This window comes from Astatotilapia calliptera, chromosome 12 (genome assembly GCF_964374335.1).
Source record: "Astatotilapia calliptera chromosome 12, fAstCal68.1, whole genome shotgun sequence".
Classification (NCBI taxonomy): domain Eukaryota; kingdom Metazoa; phylum Chordata; class Actinopteri; order Cichliformes; family Cichlidae; genus Astatotilapia; species Astatotilapia calliptera.
Window position 1 is genome coordinate 20,851,427 of NC_137433.1, and position 20,963 is coordinate 20,872,389.

The 20,963-nt window shown below is 44.4% G+C and overlaps 1 protein-coding gene across 2 annotated transcripts in view; it reads left to right on the forward strand.

The window, feature by feature from the left end:
- The window catches only part of fam222aa (family with sequence similarity 222 member Aa), a 51,824-nt gene that overhangs the window by 21,864 nt on the left and 8,997 nt on the right, over window positions 1–20,963 (forward strand). The window contains exon 2 of one of the 2 annotated variants that reach the window (XM_026186667.2): window positions 5,951–6,093. In XM_026186667.2, the coding sequence (XP_026042452.1) occupies window positions 5,997–6,093 (97 nt within the window). In that variant the 5' untranslated portion in view covers window positions 5,951–5,996. Of the gene's footprint in view, window positions 1–5,950; window positions 6,094–13,800; window positions 13,918–20,963 lie in introns of those variants that run through there. The other variant, XM_080309191.1, reaches the window with a different exon arrangement.

A 20,963-nucleotide genomic window follows, 5' to 3' on the forward strand; every position in this document is an offset into this window, starting at 1 on the left:
TTCATCTGCAGGGAAACCTCTTATAAATATGACTGCTCGGCATACAAGGCCGTATAAGCCCCAATAACTGTGACATGCTGCATTATATATATAAGGCTCTGCTGCCAATATGTTATTCCAACACTGTATATCATGGCAATAATGCCCAAACTGTTGGCTTTTACACACAATGGCCTTTTGTTGTGCAGGTTATTTATCGCGCTGGTGTGAGGTTGTACAGAGCTGGTGGGTGAGTGCATCCAGGGGCTTGTATTGTTAGGGAATCAGTGGCTGTTGTTTGTGGAGCTGGGAGGGTTTGTTAACAATGCCTTTTTCATGTCCCAGAGTGCGTGCCTGTCGGCAAACGTCCCCTCAGAATTTTTGTTTGTGTGTGGTTTTGTTGTTGGTTTGTCTATGTGGATCAGGGTCGGCGAACATAACCCTCTCATTGTGTGCCACATCCAAATAGACCCCTTTTTTTTTTTGTCGGATACATGTGAGCATTAGTGAGTGGGTGTTTGAATATACAGTATGAGTGCAAATAATTTAATGCTGGTGTGTGGAAAGTGCCGAGCCGAAAGGGGTTTACTGCCAGTCCTCCCTAATGGAGCCTTTCACTCTCCCTCCATTCATGTGACGGTATGGTGACGGAGAAGGGGGGAGCCAGGGATTAACGGGGTAGAGGCAGTGCCTTGTTAAAGAAAAAGAAAGGGTTTGAGTGTGTCGATTGGATTAACTTGTTTGGGCTTATTAAGAGGGGAGACACAGCAGCTTGTTAAAAGCACTGCATGGGGCGTCCCATAGTGAGACTGCAGGGTCACCATTCAATTAGGCTGAAGCCACGCCCCCCGCTTATTGTCGAGGCTGTCTGCCAGGCTCCCGAACCACTGCTGGGAGGGGAAATTTTCACTGCTGACGCTTAAGACGATTAACTGTAGAAGCTTGATGAGAAGTTTTCTGTAAACTGGTAACAACAGCAACATTAACTAGAGCTGGAAAATAGTTTATTTTGCCCGCTAACACTGGCAAAACATGAAATCAGCTTCTCGCAGATAGCGGTGCTGATGTTGTATCATACTACAAACCTTTATTTTGCAACACACTGAATACAAGAAAATTAAATAAGATACATCCAAGAATATAAATTTACTGTTTCAGTATTTCTTAGTAAAACAATGATCATAATAATAATAACCCAGTGGGAATAAAGTATTAAAATGAGAACAAAAAATTATGATAAATAAGCTTCTGTATATGGCTATCACTTACGACTTCACCTGTTTCTTCGGGGAAGGAAGGAAGCAGTTTCACTCTACACAGGTGAAGTGAAATAATAGAAGCAGAGTTGACAACAAGAAGTTATGTTGCTGTAAGTGCAATAAAAGCTTCCCAGCAAGTGTTACACTGAACGTAAGTGAGTGAGAGCGAGTGCGCTGCAGCTGAAGCGTAGTGTAGTAAACACGGGACAAAATAGAACTCGAGTGATTGATTGGAGCCATTATGGCCGTAACCAGTGCAGCTTTTTGTCAGAATCGGGCTGATATCCAATCAATACATTGTTAATTATTCCAATCAATTGTTACAAGAAAGCGGTTACAGTTATAGGAGCCACGGACTAGTTTAGTTAGGTTTTGGATATGGCAGTCAAACCTGTTAATCACCCCAACAGCCAGATGCTAGCTTTCAGTCTTGATACGCGTGCCCTGTATTAATACAGAATGTTGCTGCTGGAGATGCAGACTGGCTTATATGAGCGTAAATCCTGTGATACTGATAAACTTTTCATATAGCAGTAAATAAGAGTTTACACATGATAAATGCTGTTTAAACACAAACAGCTGCAGAACTGCGGTTCACATTTAATGCAAACGTATTTTAAACCAGCACCCATCTGATTACACAGTAAGCCAACAGTTCAGGTTGGACATGCATTTAATTTGGATAGTTTTTGCCGCTTGAGATATATTTTTAGAGCCATAAGTACCCGGCCCTGAGGCTACTTTAACTTTAATGTATTTATATTTATAACCAGATCAGCATTTTTGCACCAGCAAAGAAATAACCTTTGTTCATAAATAAACTCCTGAAAAAATGAACACTGCATGCCACCGGCACATAGAGCCAGCATGATAAGCACATTGCTGATCTTGATTTCTGATGGTACAGAAATCAAGGTCAGCAACACCTGATGTACCGTGTTAAAATAACCGCTGGTAGTCAAGACTGATGAAAAGCGTAATGTGACAGCAGCGTGATGAATCAGACGAGGACTCAAATCAAACTGCACATGTTGTCTCCAACATCGTTTCTCTACTTCAGACTAAAACACAGTCTGAGAGTTTTTAAATTCAAATAAAATCTCTGTTTTCAGTGCCCCCCAAAAAAAGGTAAAGTAGTTTGGATGTTAGGCAAAAAGCCGCAAAAGTTTTACATTTTAATTTTAAGATGAAAACCTGTTAGCACGGACATGTCCTGGGTATCAGCTGCCTCACTCTCTCTTTCACCTGGAACATGTATACCTCAAAAAACACACGCACACACCGTTCATTCATCCATGACCACCCTGTTACACCCCGCACTTGGCAGGATGCTTATCTGAGCAGACAGCTTTGGGCGCAGGGAGCCATCTCTTCTGATCTCCTCTGCAGTTTAAGAACCTTTTAACTAAGAAATAGCCCTCTGCCAAGCCCACCGCCTCTTGATTCCGGCTTATTCCCTCATCTCATGGGACTGATCTTCCGCCCCCATTGCAAACCCTGCAGCAGCGTTAGCAGAACGAGAAAGAGCCGATAGACATCCTGGCTTTTGAGATATCCCTGCACTGGTGTAATAGGAGACCTGTGAGTGGATTTGATGAGTGAGTGAAGTGCAGGTGGGTTTTTTTTGGGGGGGGGGCAGTGAGTGTGTGTGCTCGCACATTCTTCAGCAGCTCCACGGGGTTTGACCTCAGGAAGACAGGCTGTTTTTTTGGGCAGCTGGACGATGGATCACAGGGTTTTAGTTTGGAGATTATTTCCTGCCACTGATAGACATCTGCTAAGTAGTACAATAACCTAATGGGAGGAGATGAGGGGAAAAGAGGGACATGACAAACAAGCTGAAGACTTGCACCTTCGGCTTCTCTCTTAACGGCAATAATAGGGGAAAATTGGTTCTTGAAATTGAATTGAAAAAAAGAGGGTCTCTTTCAGCAAGTATAATGCCTCCGAATACATTTGGTGAGCAGCAAATGGAGAAAAATGGAGGGTAGTTAGACGATTGTCTTTTATTTCAGAGAGGGGAAAGCGGTGGCGGTATCCCCCGTTAAGACTAGCTTTTAGTCTCAATCTACACCATGTGTCCCTTTCCACTCTCTCAACCACTATCTTTGAACAAATGGACTGTGAGGATGGGCTTGTTGTGAAATTAGTATCCTCACAGCGAGGACACAGAGAAAGGATTATGTGAATAGCCAGTAATGAGCTCAAAGTGCCAGTGTGTTTAGGCCAGGCCTGCCTGTGTGTGAGAGGAAATGGCACTGCAAGCGACCTTTTTTTGCTCAAGCACCTGGCGAGACAGAGAGTGGCCCCTCTCTTCACTGCAAATGTGTGTGAGAGAGGAAGAGGGAGTGGAGTCTTCGGAGTCTAAAGATGCAGTTTACTCATATTTATTAGAGAGATGCATTTTTAGTGAACACCCTTTTCACACCGACAGGCTAAAAGAGTTGTTTTGTGCTGCTTCTAAAATGCTTTAAAAATACATGCGAGTGTTAAGTGCATTATACAAGCCTCGGGGTCTGAGGTCAAATGTAATTTCTTTAAAACTGTTTTATTTTTTTATATTTTTAAAAGGCTTTTTATGGGTGAAAGACTGCATTCTGGGCGGGGAGGATGCATTTAACACCTGTTTCTGATCATTGCCTATTCAAACCAGGGAAGTCATTCAGTGTTAATTACAGGCAGCTAGATGTGTTTGCATATCGTAGTTCCTTTCTGCATTTTCCACCCTCACACTTCTAATCAAATTTTGCTTGAATCATTCGAAAAGCTAAATGGCTGTAGAACATTTGGATGCACTTCTTAAATCTCCTGTTTTTAAAAGGTAAAATATATGTGGGGAATTTCACAAGTTTATACAAATACACCTGTAAATACAAATCGAAAGTTAATTACTGCCAAACTTAGAGGAAGGATTTTGTCTATAATTTTCCTCTTTTTCACCTAAACTGTGCTGGGGATGTTCTGTTTTAAGGCCAGATAACGTAGCACAAATTTGCATTTGTGCATTTGGAAGTCATTGTCACAGATATTCAATAAAAGTTACAAAATTGACTTTGTAAGTGTTTGTCATAACGTAGCCTGCTTTAGATGATGGTTTTTCACTTTGGTCAAATATTACAGGAACATTGGGTCATTTACAAGCTTGATTTGTTTGGATTCTTCAATGACTGGTTTAATTTTTTGACGATTTTCACTGCTGGTCTGTGTTTTGCTTTATTCTTTAAATGAATGAGACAGGAGCCGGCGCTTTGCTGCCATTAATTTATCTTGTAATCATTGTAATTGCATTCTTTCATATTAAAATGATAATCTATAAAACTAAGTAATGGACTGATGGCAGGTGGCTAAATGTTCATTTAGTGATTCACTGAGAAAATAAATAACAGGGGACAAGCCTGTGACAGGCGCATGAGAAATCATTTTTCAATAATCTGCCACGCATCATGGCGGGAGACGCTGGCGCTGACAGCATAGATGAAATATTTGCCTCTGTTCTTTGTTTTAATATGAGAGGAGACCAGCCCAGATGGAAACAATAGTGTTTTATATTGATGCATTTTGGACAAGACATTCAAACACAGGCTGAGCTAAGATTAAGGCCACAATCCTTTTTATAGACACAGCCATTATCCATTGTAGGTGAGACTGGGCTGCAAAAGTGTTCAATACAGCGAGAGCGTGTGGTTCCAGGAAATGAACGGTATCTGCTGTGTAAACAATGGTGAAGTGAATCTCGATCCTTATCATATAAAATCACTTCTGGAACCTCAGCGGTTTGCTTTAGCTGTTTTCATCTGGCCTATAAAACCAGTAGAAGTAATCAGTCATCATTGACACTCATAAGTTTCTAATGAATGATAACCTGTATCTGCATAATATATGTAAAACTGTGTCCTGTGCTTTCCACTAGGACTAGGATGGGCTTTTTCAGAAGAAACTAGCAGCAACTGCTTCCCTGTTCCTGAGTGAAGGTGGCTGTGGGGGAAAAATGGAAGTGTAGAGCTGGAGATTTATAGCCTAGAGGGAGATTGATTAGTGCCGTCACTAGCCCTGATGTACGGTTGGCAGTCTCCCCCTCCTAGCCCATCGCATTTGCTCACACACACACATGCAACCATACGGTTCAACACACGGCTACACATACATGCAGACACCACTCAGTCCCCCCCAGGCCTTTCCTGACAGTCCCCCAGAGCTGTTGCATGTTAAGTTGTTGCAGGCAGACTGCTGTTTTCTCAGCATTCCCATTTTTTATTTTTTTATTTTTTTTTTAGCTGTCCATAGATAACGCCATCAATCACCACGTACACACTGGCCTGGAAGGAATGTGTCTCAGTGTGCCTGAGTATTGCTACTTTGTGTGTGAGCCCGTGTGTTTGTTTTGACGATGGTTTCATGGACAGGAGATGCGGTTGAATGGCTTTGTGGATGTGCTGTTTGAAGCTGCAGAGTGACTGGCCTGGACTGTGCTCTGAACCCGTGTCAACTGTGGTGCCCCGATGCAGGTGTGTGTTTATCATTCAACACACAGCTGAGGGGCAGGCAGCCGTAGGCATGCTTTACCAATTAAATCGTGAGTGAGAAACCTAGCCCATCTAGCCCAGAGTGAGTTCCTGCAGCCTTACGAGACACGGCCATGACCTCGAATCATCCTGCTTAATTCACTGCAGTGTTCCTCTTTTTCTCTTTCTCTTGCTCCTTTTCTACTCTAGGTTGGCCGCAGAACTCCCCCGGCTGTTGTACTGTGCCCACCTCGCCATGCTGGCCTGTTTGCAGAGGAGGCAAAACCCTCAACCCCAGCACCCAGTGTGTGCCAGCAAGACCCTGGAGCCACCACAAGCCCTTGGACGGAAATGTAAGTTAACAAAGAGATGGAGGTCAGGAATTCTTGCCTGAAGCAGTGGAATGAGAACGACGTTTGTGTTTGATCTTCATGCTGAAGGACAGAAACTTGTTGTTAACCCTAACTGAGAAGTTACAAAAAATAGACTTTTCAGTTTCTGTTGTTGGCACTATTTTCTCTCAATACTCTGAGGAATTCTAAACACTTTCATTCACTTTGCACTTAGGCCTTGGAATGCTATGTTGTTTGGCTACTCATTGTGAGGGAGGCTGTTTAGCAGTGCTGATTGTGCAGTCGTGGCAACAGGGCCGAACAGACAGTGTTTAACGTGCCTCAGTGGCCCTGGGTGACCCTGAGGGTCTGTAAACATTTACAGTGTCTGGCCCTGGTTGTGCCGGCCGCATGTAAAGTGTGACAGCTGCTCTGTTTGCTCCCTAGCACCACCCTCTGTCCACCCACAAAATGGTGTAAAGGGACAGAGATGAGCCAGGGCTGAAAACCGCTAAGAGTGCTGGCGAAACTAGCTCTAACCAGTTTGGGATTAGAGAGAGCTGCAGCGGTCAGGCCTCTGGAAGGTGAACTTCTCGTTAACTTTGCTGAAGCTTTGAATAAGCCTTTTTTGTCTGACAAGTGGAGGAAAGGTCTTTCCTGCTTATTTAACACTCCTAGACTCTTTATTGGCCTTTGTTTACATGGCAGGGCTACGAGCTACCTCAAGCTGATTAAAAAGGCTGGCGGATGGAGAGCAGGGGAGTACTAACCTTGCAGTTTTTACCCAAGCTTACAAAGGCTTAGTGGAAATAGAAGGATCTGGGCTTCTTCATCAGAGGAGCATTGTATCAAGCCTTTAACTAGCCCTGTGAAAGGCTTGAAACTCTTGATTGGCGAAGAAATGAAGCACTGCCCAAATTCTTTTTCAGCTCCTCACTGTCCAATTAGCTACTCTTCAGCTCAGCATCACTTTCCAAATTCCTTATGCAGAGGAGAGAAGAATCATAAACAAAAAGGTGACTGTATAATATATGTACTCAGACTTTTTTTGTTGTTTTTTCTAGTCTGTGTGGATATGGAGGTGTATAGATGTGCATGAAACAGGGAGGAACAGAGAGATAAACAAAGCCTTGGGTGCATTTGGAAGGGTTAGCTCTTTAGATTAGTGAACCAACCACAAATCGCTAATGAGGTTTTAGAGAAAGAGGCACAGTGAAAGGGGGAGGGGGAAGGAGAAATTGTGAAAATAAAATTAGTGAAGGTAAAGATGAAGAGGAAGGGAGAGAAATGGAAGGAGTCTTCAGCAGTCTTCTTAATCGATTCCCTACTTCCAATTTTGCAGGATTAGCCCACTTCCTCTCAAGGTCCTTTATTGAAGAGCAGCCAGTGGGAGTCAGGACTCAAATCAATAGAGAAAAAGAACAGTCTCCAGCTTTCCCTTTGCCCTCCCTCTCGCTGACCCTCTCTGTCTAACTCTCCCTGTCACTCCCTCTCCTTCTCCACCTGTTAAACCCTTTGATTGAAGGACTACCGCAGTGACTGACTTGAGGTTCATAATGAGGATGTTTGAACATAATAACCTCCTTTCTGTCCTTGGACTGGAGGGAGGGGGAGGCAAGTGTTGGATTTCCACCATCGTGCACCACTTGGCCTCAATAAGGCAATTGTTTGTCCGGGCCTAGAAAGGCTGCAGAAAAGCAGACAGTGGGTCTGGCTGCAGAAGTGGGCACACTCAGGTCACCATGCTGAGCAGGTCCCATGACTGATTGGTCGTGGCCAAGTTTGTGCCAGAATGGAAAGGGTTTGTGGGTAAAATGACAGGGCTCTCAACAGGAAGCTGAATATAAGAATACACCCTTGAAATGGACAGTAAGTAAAAGTGCAGGAGGGGGATTACGTGGCAGCGAAGGTAGAGGCGAGCTCTGTCATTTGCATCTGCTTTCCTTTACACAAAAACCTGTCTGCATGTGTATGTGTGGGTGTGTGTGTCAGAGAAAGTGGAGGTGGGGTGGCAGAGCATTGGGATAAGAGGGCGAGGAGGGTTTTAGAAAAAGCCCCTGCATGCAGATGCCGAGTGGCTGCACAGTTCATTGATGCGACTCCTATTGAATCCCATTAAAAATCCCTCATACCCTCAATAAAAAAGGACTTAACTGGCTCTACCATCAGCTGGAAGCGTTCAGATCGGCTCGCCAGACAATCAATTTCCCCCAAGCGCACAGAGCTTAGCAGGAGAAACAGGAGGCGGAGAGCGGGATGTTTCCATTATCACAGCCCGCTCTGTGTCTGTGCTCAGGAGGGTGGGGTGAGGTACTGTAGAGCGGGGAGAGAAAGGAGGCAGGAGCAGAGAGAGAGACGGGGAAAGACAGACAAGTAGAGGAGAGAGAGAGAGAAGCAGAAAGGGAGACAGAGAAGCTGGCTTTTCAAAAAGCTATTGACCGCCTGCCCTTAAAAATATCATATTGGATTAGCCTCACAGGGCAGCCTTTTGATAGTTTTTTTCTTTGGCCGTAGAATTAAAAGGAGTGCGGAGCATTACTTGAATTATAAATCATAGGCACTTGCTTTCACTGCGCCCAAATTCCGCACATATGTGGCTGCACTCTCCAGCGCCAGCCCCTGTCATTTTTAATTAAATCCCCCCTTATGGGTGACATTTGTAGCTTGCCCCCTCCTTCGTCCTCCCCCTCCGCGTCTATCTACCACTGCCCTATATGGAGACATGAAAGGCAGAGACGGCAGCGGAGCCAGGACCTCTCATCGTGTTGTGCCCCACAGAGAGGGCACCCATCCAGGCAGATGAGAGAGAAAGGCCCTGCAGGGGGAGAGGGGTGAATGGATGCCACTGACCCTGGCCACCCTCAGCCGGTGGTGACCTCCCTCTCCACCCATTCCTTTCCTTGATCATCCTTCGATGTGGTCCGGAAGGTCCAGGGAACACGGGTGAGCGTTAAAGCCCCGCTCTCGGAGGGGAACGGGAGGCGGACCAGTCCAGTGAACACTGAGATGGCTGGACAGGAGGCCCAGCAGCCCCCACCACTACCCTGCCTCCCCTCTTGCCCAGACAGCAATTACTCTGTCGCATGTCAGCTAGAGAATAACAGGTCCAGAATCCTTCACTTGAGTAGTTGATGGGGGTATTTCTGCTGGCTATTTTCCAAAATAATATCTTTTCAAATTTCAGCAGGTTTTAATTTGTTTATTCATTCCTTAGCAGTTGCGTTTGTGCCAGCATGACATTTTGTAATGATGCAGTTGTCAAAATGGGTGTGCATATTTGCACATTTTGTGCAGACATGCTGTCAATGCTACAGTACCCTTGTTAACAAAACAGCTTACTGCCACTCCCATATTTGTCCAATGATTGGATCAGACTTTGGGCTAAACCTGGGTGTTCCCTTGTGTCTCTAACCTCAACAGGGCCTGGTTGCGACTCATGAGCACACAATGGTGATTTATAATTACTTTTGGTGTCACTGCACCTAAGCCTAATTAAAACAAAAATGATTTTCCTTTAAAGATGAACGCAATTCTACTTATGTCAAAAACATAAAGCTACTTTTTAAAATTATTATTTAAAGCTAAAGCCACTCTTCAATCAACTGTTGTACAGCCCAGAATTTTTCTTGTAGCAGAGATGTGTACACACACATTTACACAAGCACACCTGCAACCATAACCCTGTGTGACACCACCCGGGAGGCCCGGGGGTGCCAATCAGCCAGGTGTAGATGAAAAATTCCCAGAAGGCTTGGTATCCCAGGTTCATGCTATGTCAGGCCAGGTTCGGCCCTCTTCCAGCTTGATCGACAGAGACAACCTGGCCTTGTCACATACAGCCTTAGGACATGACATAGAGGTACACCTGGGGATTGTAGTTTTCCTAATAGCCCCATGCTTTTGCAGGCAGAGCTGCCAAAGCCATTAGTTTTCTTTGCTTTTAGCTGCTTCTCTTCCTAAGCCACATTGCCATTGGGAGGGAAATATGCTCAGGTAATGACCTGCTGCCACCTCTCCTCCACACTTGTCTGAGGCAGTACGAGACATAACAGTGGAATTAGCTGGCCGTATCAAATTGCACCACAATACTTCAACAACTACTATCCAAGGGGGAAAAGGGGGAGTTGGCAAGAAAGGGGAGGGAAGGGACTTTTTTAGTTGAATATTTAAACGTGGTCACTTGCGGCAGCAGAAATAACAGCCTTTACCCTGATTGCCTCAGTACCCTGGAGGTGGCGGGGCTGGAGGGTGTAAAGCGAAACTGGGAAAAAAGGAATGGAGACTGCAAGGGAGAGCAAATCTGCATGCACTTGACCTTTTCCCGCTGATTGAACTACCTCATTTCTAACTCCCATTTGGAATTCCACAGAGGGTCCACAGAGACTGTCATTATTCCACTGTCTGCAGCAAGGAAGCAGAGGTCACGAGGTGTTTTTTACAGTGCAAGGTGATTGACAGCTATCCACGTCTTCCTCCATAACTCATCCACGATTCCTATTTATGCAGTTTCATTTTGAGGAATCGCTGGCTTTGCATAGCTGCACTGATTGTGTAATTTGCACTTCTGTAATATTGCTAGATTGTGAAAAGCGGAGAATTTTGAGTCGCAGTTTATTTCAGAGAGACGGCCATATGATATTAGTTGTACATATCTTACCTCATGCATACCACAGCCTCTTCTGTCGTGTTGGCGTCTGATTGCTGGCACACAGAGAATCATTTCCGGATGGTGACATCCAGCAGAGCCATGCCTTCCCTCTGCCCTCTGCCTTCTGCTGTGAACACAGGGGGTGAAGCAATCTTATTGCCTTGAGAGGTGAGCTTGAGGAAAAGGGACTCTGGTGTAGTTTTGGTCGCAGCAGGACTTGGGTTCAAAAACAGGTTCCTTGTTCCAAAGCCTCGGAGCTGGCATTTGGGCGTCCCAGGTGCAAGGCAGCGACACCCTCTGTCTTCGCCTGCCAGAAAGTGGGGGTGGGTTGGACGATCTGAGCGAGGGTACAGAGAGTGTCTGCAGGCTCTAGCTGTCCCACAGGAAATGATCGTGTCTTCATAAAGCTAAACCCAGCACAGCCTGGCTGTGAGAGGCGTTCAGGAGGTTTGGCACACTCCTGGCAGGATATTTTGTTTTTGAGCATGGACGTCTTAACAAAACTTAAAATAAAAACGGAATTTTGGTCCAGTAATTGGACTTTAAAAGTGTGCGAGTTGGAAGAAAAGTTTGAGTTATTTTTTTAACCAAACTTCAAGCCATTAATTGCTCTATTTCTGTCTAGTTGCTTCATCCAAATGAAAATACTACAGCAGATTCGAAAGTTTAAATCAAGATATTATTATTTACCTTCTTAAATTCTACTAAACTGGCAATATTTTGCATAAAAGTAGTCCTCTTTGGAGGATTCACCAGCATTTAGTTTTAAGTGAATTAGCCAACGCATTTTAACCTCATAGCTATTATTGAGATTCACAGAGTACTTATTGATCAGTATGTTATTGCACAAGTTCTTTGAAGGGTGTAAACATGATTAGAAAATGCACAAGAAGTCATGTGTGAGCAATTTGAAATTAGAGAGCCATTAGCAGTGTGTAGTTTTGGTTTGAACCAGCAATGCACTTTTAATACCACTCCTGCCTTTGGTTTTTCATTCTGCCTAAGCAGTGCAGAGGTTTTGGCAGAGAGAGCATGGGAGTGCAAACTGACCACAGCACAATAATCAAATCATTGCTCCACTGGGACATTTAACTGCAGTCTGCTGTTTACTCATTCTAATGAAGCCCATTTTTGTCATTTTAGGATCTTCATATTTGAATATTTACTTACATAGTTAAAGATTTGACGCCATGGTCTGACCCTAAGGTTTTATCCTAGACCTCTTGCTACAACCCTCTTCCATGGTTCCTTAAAGACTTTAGAGACTATCCCCAAGAATCAGTTTCCCCTAACCAATCACAATTCAAAGGACAATCTGCAAACTCAGATTGTCAGATTGGTCTTCAAATGAAAGTGGCTTCTCAGGAAATTGATCATGGCAGTGACCAGATGGTGCCAGTGATACAAATATACAGGTTTCATTTAGAGGAGTGCATTGAGTAAGAAACAAAACATTTACTTGCAAGAATACAACTCAAATTTGATATCAGTAATAGTTTGTAGTGGCCTATAGTCACTTCTTTTTATGCAATAAAAATGAATCTATTAAATAATAATGAATAAGAGCCATGGGTCTGCGAAGACCATACAGCAGTCAGTATGTTGCTTCTACACTACCTGTTACATCATCTAATGGTGCTTTCACTTGCACTCAGACTGCTTGGTGAATCTCGCCAGCAAGATAGTGGGTGACGATCTACTCACAATGTTCTTGTAATGCATTTGTATCTCATTTTCTCTGTTAACTTTAAGGTGTCATCGATCTAACTTACCACATAAACTATATAAACTAATTTTGTCGCTTTGGTGACGGGGTTCCTTGACACAGTTGTGCATCATTCATGCCAATAAAGCATACTGAATTCCGTTGAACTGAACTTTAATACTTAAAACAAGTTTTTAAGTTTGACCACAGACCCATAGTTGGATAAGATGGAGCCTTATTGATGAAAAATAAACATTAAAACATTCAGCTTTAAGCGATGGTTAACATTATAGAACACTGCATCTATTAAATCCTTCCTTCAAAAACTCCACTGACATTAAATCTTTTACAAATTTTGATTAATCTTTTTGACAACGTTCTCATTTATGCATGTCCTTTCAATGGTTCTCTCCTCTCCTCTCCTCTCCTCTCCTCTCCTCTCCTCTCCTCTCCTCTCCTCTCCTCTCCTCTCCTCTCCTCTCCTCTCCTCTCCTCTCCTCTCCTCGGCATGTGTACTGCCTTGTTGTCTGTGCAGTGTTAAATATTAATTGGGAATCAGTGGAGGACTTGTCTCCTAAATGATAGAACAGAAGGGCCCAGGCTTGCCTCAGGCAGCCTGCAGGCGCCTTTCTTCTTCCATTTACCTGCAGGCCTGCGCACCAGCACTTCCTCCAGTTTGACAGGCCTGCCCAGGCCCCTCCAGCCTTCCTTCATCTCTCCATCTCTCTCCCGCTCTCTCTCCCTTACCTCCCCGTCTCCTCTGCTCTGTGCACTGGTTCCTTTTCTTGTGCTTATGTGCTTACGATCTTTACCTCTGGGTTTTTCTTTTTTACTCCAAAACTGTGTGTGTGTTGTTGCTGTGTCCATTTGTGTTTGTGCATGACTCTGAATGCTGCTGGCTCTTTGCTGTACATGTAGCCCTTTGAGAAAATGGTGTCACAGCGTGGCATATTCTCTTAAAGACAGAACAAGGAGGGCCTGACATAAATCTTTCAGGTCAGGTTTTTAGCTTGTTGGGTTTTTTTCTTGGCTCTGTGTCCCGCATTGCTCTCTGGCTCATCGCTGAATGGTTTAATCTCTGTTTCCTCTTCCTGATGTCTCCCCATAACGGGCCTCATAGTTTGTCTTTCTGTCTTCCGTGAGCTGTGCTTTGTTCCTCTCTATCAGCCTTGTCATCTGGAGAGGTGTACCAAGACAAAACAAAACAACTGGAGCCGTCTGCTCCTTTGTTGCTCTGGCTGGCTCTAACTTGTGGATGACCCTTTTGGCTGGAGTTAATTAAGCTGTCGAGATTTGTTTTGGAAATCAAACCAGTTTAACCTGCTGTTTTATTCTCCCTCTCTATCTGTTTTCAGCAGAGCACAGCTTTTCACAAGGTTCACTGAAGGTACGCTGTGAAGCGGCAGGGCTGAATGTAAAATGGGAAGAACCTGGGGAAGGAAGGAGGAGAGGGCAGCAGAGAGGAATGGATGTAAATGGAGGCGAGTAGGAGGTGAAGTTGACTTTGATGCCATAGGAATGAGTTCACAGGCTCATGAGCACAGGCCTAATCGCACATGACAATATCGGCTGGTGTGCCAGTCGCAGCACATAACCACCCCGCTGCTTGTGCTGACTCGGGGTATTTGCTGATAAAGCTCTGCTTTCTAGACCATGCTGTATGCACAATGAGGGTGGCCCAGGCAGGCCTGAGGGCTGGCTCATCACAGAACCTGCTTCTATACAGAACCGTGCACTCAACTAAGGCCTTTGGCAGGCCTTGATTATTAAACAGAAAGCAATTTTTGCGATGAATATAGTTATTTTTTCCATTAATCTATTATGTTGCCCATCCAGCCCCATAAATTATTGCAAATGGAAAGAGCCTGGTGAAACTTGTTCCTGAAATGACGCTGTGGCTGTGAGCAGCTCTCTTCACAGTGTGAAATATTCAGGACGGTTATTTTTCCATTGAAATGCCTTTTCTTTTCTTTTTTTTTTTGTTTGGCTGTCATGGGAACAAACACGGAGCTTGTTCTTTTTGTTTGGGTGTTGTTTTTTTTTAATTAATTTTGTTGTTGTTGTTGTTGTTTATGAAATTCAGCGTGTAGTGTGAGGTAAACATGTTGCCCCAGTTTTTCTGTTTGTTTGGTGCACGGGTGTCCTACAAAAGGCCTGACACGGCTGCTGCCGGCCTGCATTCCTTTGCGGCTCAAAGAGGACTAAACTACCCACTGGTGTTGTGTTGACCAGACTCTCAGCTAGATCATTAGTAATTAACATGTGCAGTGATCTCCGGAATTAAAGGGAGGCTCATCTGCTTAGTTCCCTTTCATGCACATTAAGATATCTTCCCCTAGACTCTAAGGCTCCTGCCTAAATAGCTTGTCATATTGTAAGATATTTCAGAAAGGTCAGTGTTGATAATAATGTCTTAATTCCTTTGAGAGGCAGCAGGTCTGCTCTGGTGCTGCCAGTGGTGTTAATGGGGCAGGAATGCAGGGCGAGTGCTTTCCCACGCTGTTAGTTTTCTTCTGCTGGGTGCGTTTGAGATGAGGCTCTGGGCTGGCAAGGCTCTGCTAATGCAGCCAGAGTGCAGACAAATGGAAAGTGACACTTGTGTGTGTAGAATGGTATTTGTGGTGACGCTTTGACTACAGATAATAAAGTGTTCGCCCTGAGGTGATTTCGCCCGGCAAGCACCCCAGATGAAACTCACTTACTCAGAGAGGGAGACAGAAGAGACTGAGAGGGGGATGAAGAGACAGAGGAGACGGAGAGGAGGATGAAAAGACAGAGAGGGGGATGAAGCGTGAGAGGAGCACAAAGAAATGAAAAGGATGGGGAGAAACAAGAGAAAGCGGTGAAAAAAAGATCCAAAGACATGCAGAGGGAGAGTCAATGTTTTTTTATGGGTCAGAGGGCAACGCTATTATTTCAGAGAGTGGTGGGTTTTAGAGGTCAACACACTCAGGCTGAGAGTTGTCCTTTTTTCAGACTAAATTGTGTTTATTCACCTGTTTGGTGGTTTTTAATAAGAAATCAGTTAGCTTGAAGCTAATTCTGATTTATGGATTTTATTGATGAATTGCTATTGATGTTATTAAAGAGAAAAAACATCAGTTTCATCGGGAGGGTAAAATATTAGAATTAGTTGTTAGTGGGATCTGTGTGTGTGTGTGTGTGTGTGTGTGTGTGTGTGTGTGTGTGTGTGTGTGTGTGTGTGTGTGTGTGTGTGTGTGTGTGTGTCTGGCTGGCAGGCCATGTGTACAGAGGAGTCCTTCAGGATCAATCAGTTCTCAGTAATTTCCCCTACAGCCCATAAAAGCCAGGTCTGTCTAGAAGGAGCATGAGGCTGCCACATCAAACCAGCTAATTAATTTTCATAGCTGATTCAGTAACATCTGGCTTTGGAGATAAATTCTAATGAGAAAATGTAAACACGACAGTGTCCTGATGGTATAATATTTCACATTTCTTTGGTAGAAACCTTTATAATAGAAATCCAATTAGCAGTTTTGATTTGGACACGTTAGCCGCATATGTAAAACATTAAAAAACGTGTAACAACATGCGGAACAGAAAGTGAAAAACATTTCTGTTTTTCTGCTGCTCCTTTTCACTGTTATCCAGTACCTGTGGACCCCATCTCTGTATCAGCGTACTGTATTTACCGCACACGTGTGCCGCTTCACTGCAGGCTAAACAAATGACCTCATGCTGCAGTGAGGAGGAAGCCCAGATTAGTCTTTCAGTTTAGTATTTCTTCCATCTGCTTGTGTGGAAAATAGATAGATTAAATCTTGGATGAGATTGTCTTTAATGAAATGAAAGATTACATGTGGGAGTTTTGTCCAAGTTTTGCTTAAATCTATTTTAACAATTAAATCCATTTTTGACATGGTGCCATGCCTGCGTGCCTGTGAAGGATCAGTGTGCAGATTGCTTTAACATTCTCATTATCCGCTTTGCTATTTGTGAAACATGTTGGCAGGTTAAAAGCCCAATATGCAGTGCAGTATGGTATCCCCTGTTGAAATATCTTGTCCAGCTACTGCTTTTATTTACATAGAAATTAATTTGATTAGAGAAATAATTTTCTTGTAAGTTTGTGTGCGATGTTTGATAAAGTGACGGCAACTGGAAACAAAAAGCTGCGTTAAATAAACCGATTTTGATTCAACAAAGTCGTATTAAAAAAACATCCAATCAATAAGTCATGAAGTATTTAGAAAAGAGTTATCTGGTGAGCACATTTTTGTTTCCACTGCCTCACAATATGCATTTGTTTGATGATTGTGATGACACAAGCAGCTGCTGAATTCAGACAGCTCTATCCTCTGAGAAATCATTGCAGTGATTGATTTTTATCTTTGCAATTATAGATAGCAGAGGCCTGACAAATAATTGCCTGGATTTTTTTTTCCTTCCCTGTGTTGTTGCACAGAAAATCAACCTTGAGATGAACAGAGAGAGATGAGTGCTTGTAAAAAAAAAAATGCTTTTTTGATATCAAGCAAGCAGCAGGGTTTCCTTTCCCCTCACGTGCACTTGAATTGATTAGTACTTTGGTTGAGGGCATATTCAACATGTCTGCCCCCCTGCAAGGCTGCTCTACCCTGTTGATCAGTGGCTCATACATGAGCTTCCTCCGCTCTCTCCCTCTCCTCAGGAAGCTCCTGTGGGGCACCGAGGCTTTGATTGACTGGCGGCTGAGTCCACAGGACGCCTCTATTATTATCATCTCTACCTCGGCAGAGGGGCGGGGGTCTATGTCCAGGGGGTCTGGACGAAAGCCCCTGCTTTGTGTGCCCGATAGTCAATTAGAGGCAGCGCTCTGCCGGAGACGAGTGGGATGCAGGGTTAATTGCAGAGGACCAAACAGCTGGCTCTATCAGGGCCCATTGTGTTTGCAGCAGTTGTCACGGCAATTGAGGCCTGGCTGTAATCGCTGACTAATCAGCCTTGTGCCAGATGACACCTCCATTAGCACAAGGCAGGTATTGTTCAGGACGTGAAGCTGCCTCTGGCTTTCCCCAGCCTGCCCATCCTTTTACAGCAAGTTAAGGGACGCTGATTCTATCTGCTAAGAGATAAACAATAGCCACAGGTCAAGGGTTCCTTCAAGGGACAATGCTGTTCAGCCTGCCCCGTGCTTGACAGGTCAAACCTTTTCCAAGCTGGGAGATTGTGATGTGAAGGATTTGAATTGCCATGAATTATTAATTTGAATAAATTTATTACAGTGAGATTAATGGCTGACTGTACATTAGTGCAGGAATGGGCTGCGAGAGTGTGGAAAAGGAGCATCCCGCCAGCCCAGTCCTCAAAAAGACAACCCAGATAAATGAAGAGCAAAGGCGAAGAAAAGAGGCCCAGCACACATGAGTGCATATAGGTTTACGGTATATATGCTGAGTATTTCGAGGACGTGCTTTTACTTAATGTGGACTGTCATTATGAGGGGAAATGGTTCCCAGCGAAAGTAGCGGGTGCTGAACTAAGACTGACCTCTCGCTTTCTTTCGTCTTCCTGGTCATCTCTGTTCCTGTAGTTTGCCCTAACCTCATCACAGGCTGCTCTGTTTGTTTGGCCGTAGTCTGAGTGTATTACACACTCGTTGTTCTGTGAAAACCTAATTGCAGTTCAACCAAATGGTCCTCTTCCTTCATCTAAACAAGCGCTCTTCTCCCCTGCTCACCAGTGTGCATGGTCAGAGGGGATCAAAGCGTGTGGTAAGTAGGGACGTAGACTTTGCAGGAGTGAGTGAGGAAATGCTGAGGGCTTTTTGATGTTTTGGAGCGTTTTCTCCGCTAATAAGAAGAAACTTCTCCAACCTGCTCATAATTTTAGAACACTTGGAACACTAATAAATGGGAGCAAGGGCATCTCAGGCAGTTCTCTCAGACTTTTTCCTCCGCTTATTCATTTAAACCTCTAATTAAAATGCAAAGCATTCTCGTGGTCCTCTGGATTTGGTGCTGCACTCTCGCACAGCCTCTGACTCCCTATCTCCTCTCCTTTTTTTTGCTCCTCTCCCCTGCTACCCCTCCTCTTTTCACCTCACCTAACTCCATGCTCTCATACTCTCTCTGTCTGCCTTTGCTTCTTGTGATCAACACAATTTGACCTCTCACTTGGAAGAAGTGCACAGAATTTAATGGATTTTTTACAGTCTAATCTAACCAGTTCCCTCTTTATTGCTGTTTTGTACCCAGTGGACCTCATCTTTACCAGGCCTCCCCCCTCTGCCGCCTCTTCCACCGTCACACCAAGAAAATTAGTTCATCAGAATTCAAAATGTACTGCTGGCTAATTAAAGGAGTGTTAATTGAGTGTTCAGAATTGGGTACCCCCTTCACCAAATGCACACAGACACACACACACAGAGCAATCACACAAAAAGCACACACGCAATCACAGTGACAGCACCGGGTACACCAAGGACGTTGCGCTTGGGGAGTTTCATGCCAATCAAAAATGGAGAGAAAGGAGAGTGCCCATCCTCCAAGTGAAATGGGATTTCTAGATCATATCATGGCCTATTGCAGCTCAGTTCAGTGCTGTGCTGCCATGTTATCCAATCCCTGCCTTGCTATCTCTGTCTGACCGCTGGAGAGTGGAGCACTGCACAGATAGCCCCTCTCTCACGGCGTGCATCGTGCTAATGAGGGGTGGCATTTAGAGATGTGCTGCTCTGACACATGGGCATTGTGTGCCAGGCACTGGGTGATTAAGGACGAAGGTCAGCCCATTAATTGCCTCCCTGCCATCTCCGCTCCCTGGCGCGTGATCTCTCAGTACTAATGCATGTGTTTGCCTGAGCTTTTATCTAATCTCCAATGCAGTTCAATCACACTATGCTTGGTTTGTTTACATTCCTTTCATGTGAAAGTTTTTTTTCCGCTCTTACTTCTTTTCAAAGCAGCGCTTGCCCAGGTTTTGCTGTTCATTTACTGTGAGCTATTTCATGTGCTTGTGAGTGCACATAGCCTCCTGCTCTCAGGAAGGGAAATAGCATATTCTTCCATCCCCAGGGGAAATAATTAATCCTTACAAGGCTGTCGCATGTTGAAATGAAGCGAGTGTGAAGCATTTAGCCCAGGAGGCATTGCAGGCTGTCGCCCGCACAGGCACCTGTTGTTGTCCCTGCCCTACATTTCATGAGAGAGCGCTGAGCAGAGGATAACAACATGCTCCACTGATGGCAAATGAGACACACAACTGCCGATGCAGGTGTGTGTATGCATGCGAATGTGCCTCCCCCCATTTTTTTCCCCCTGTTTTTCTGCATGATGTTTGCATGCACGACCACGCTAGAGAGTGTGCACAGGTGCAGGAAACCCCCCCTCCCACCTTATGAGGAGGTAAGGGCTCGCACAAAGGAGGCAGTACTGGCGGCCTCAGAGGGTGTTTATCAGCCCGCACCATCTGTATGCTGCTGCTCATTGCTATGATCTACTGCAGCCTAAACCAATAAGTCACAGAGCGCCAGCCTAAAAAGAGACTCACTCCTTTAACCTCCATGTCCTCACTTATAGACTTACTGCTCTGGAGGAGAGAAATGCAGAGACCCCGCACATCAAACACACAGTGTGAATAACAATGTGTGTATGAGAGTGAAATATGCTCTGGTTTGTGGCCATACTTAGGCTACTGTAATCAACTTTGCTATAAAATTTTTACCGTGGAACTTTTTAAAGAGGAAGCCAGAATCAGAAGCATCCAGATGCTCATTTGCCTCCTCCTCCTCCTCTTCTTCCTTTATGCCCATGGGTTCTAATAACCGGAAGCCTTTGTGGAGCTGAGATGGGTTTTGTAGGCCTGAAAGGCCTCTAATCCCTGTGGCCTGTGAAGTGTGAAACCCTTTGATGCCAGGTTGGTGTGCCAAAGGCTCTGCCTATTGACAAACAAGGGCCAAGCTGGGAAAAGACGGAGGGAGAAGGCTTTCTCCTCTCGCTCTCTCAGAAGAAATGCAGGCTCAGGCATGGAAAATATGGGCTCAGTCAGTGAGAAGGAATAGAATTAGCCACCCTTTAATGAATTTCCTGGCTGTTTTTATAGTTTTTTTCCTCATGTGGCAGTAATTAGGTGGAATGATGGGCATACTGCAGCTGGGGGCTTATAGGGGCGGCAGGGCACAGGCCCTTGATATGCCTGAAAGCCAAGTATCTTTCCTCATTTAGACCATGTGATGATCAAAGATGTTTTTTTGCCCTCATGTAAAGATGATCAGAAAAAATGCTGCCATCCATTTGCATGTGGACCAGCAATGTGCTTTGAAATGAGCATGTTTTTTTTCTTCTGAGCAAATAAGTCTTCTGTCAGTTTTCCTCTGCAAGTCAGAACATCAAAGCAAATGGCACTGCTGTCACCAGGGAAGCAGGGCTTTGCCTCAGTAAGGTTGGTTAGATCTTAGATAGGCTAGCCTGGCATACTCAGACAAGCCCATTAGAATGACACTCTAAATTAAAATTAAATAATTAATGTCAGCACTTTTTTTTCTTCTTTCTTTTACAAAATTTAAAGCCTAATTTGATGCCATAGAGTTTCTGATCT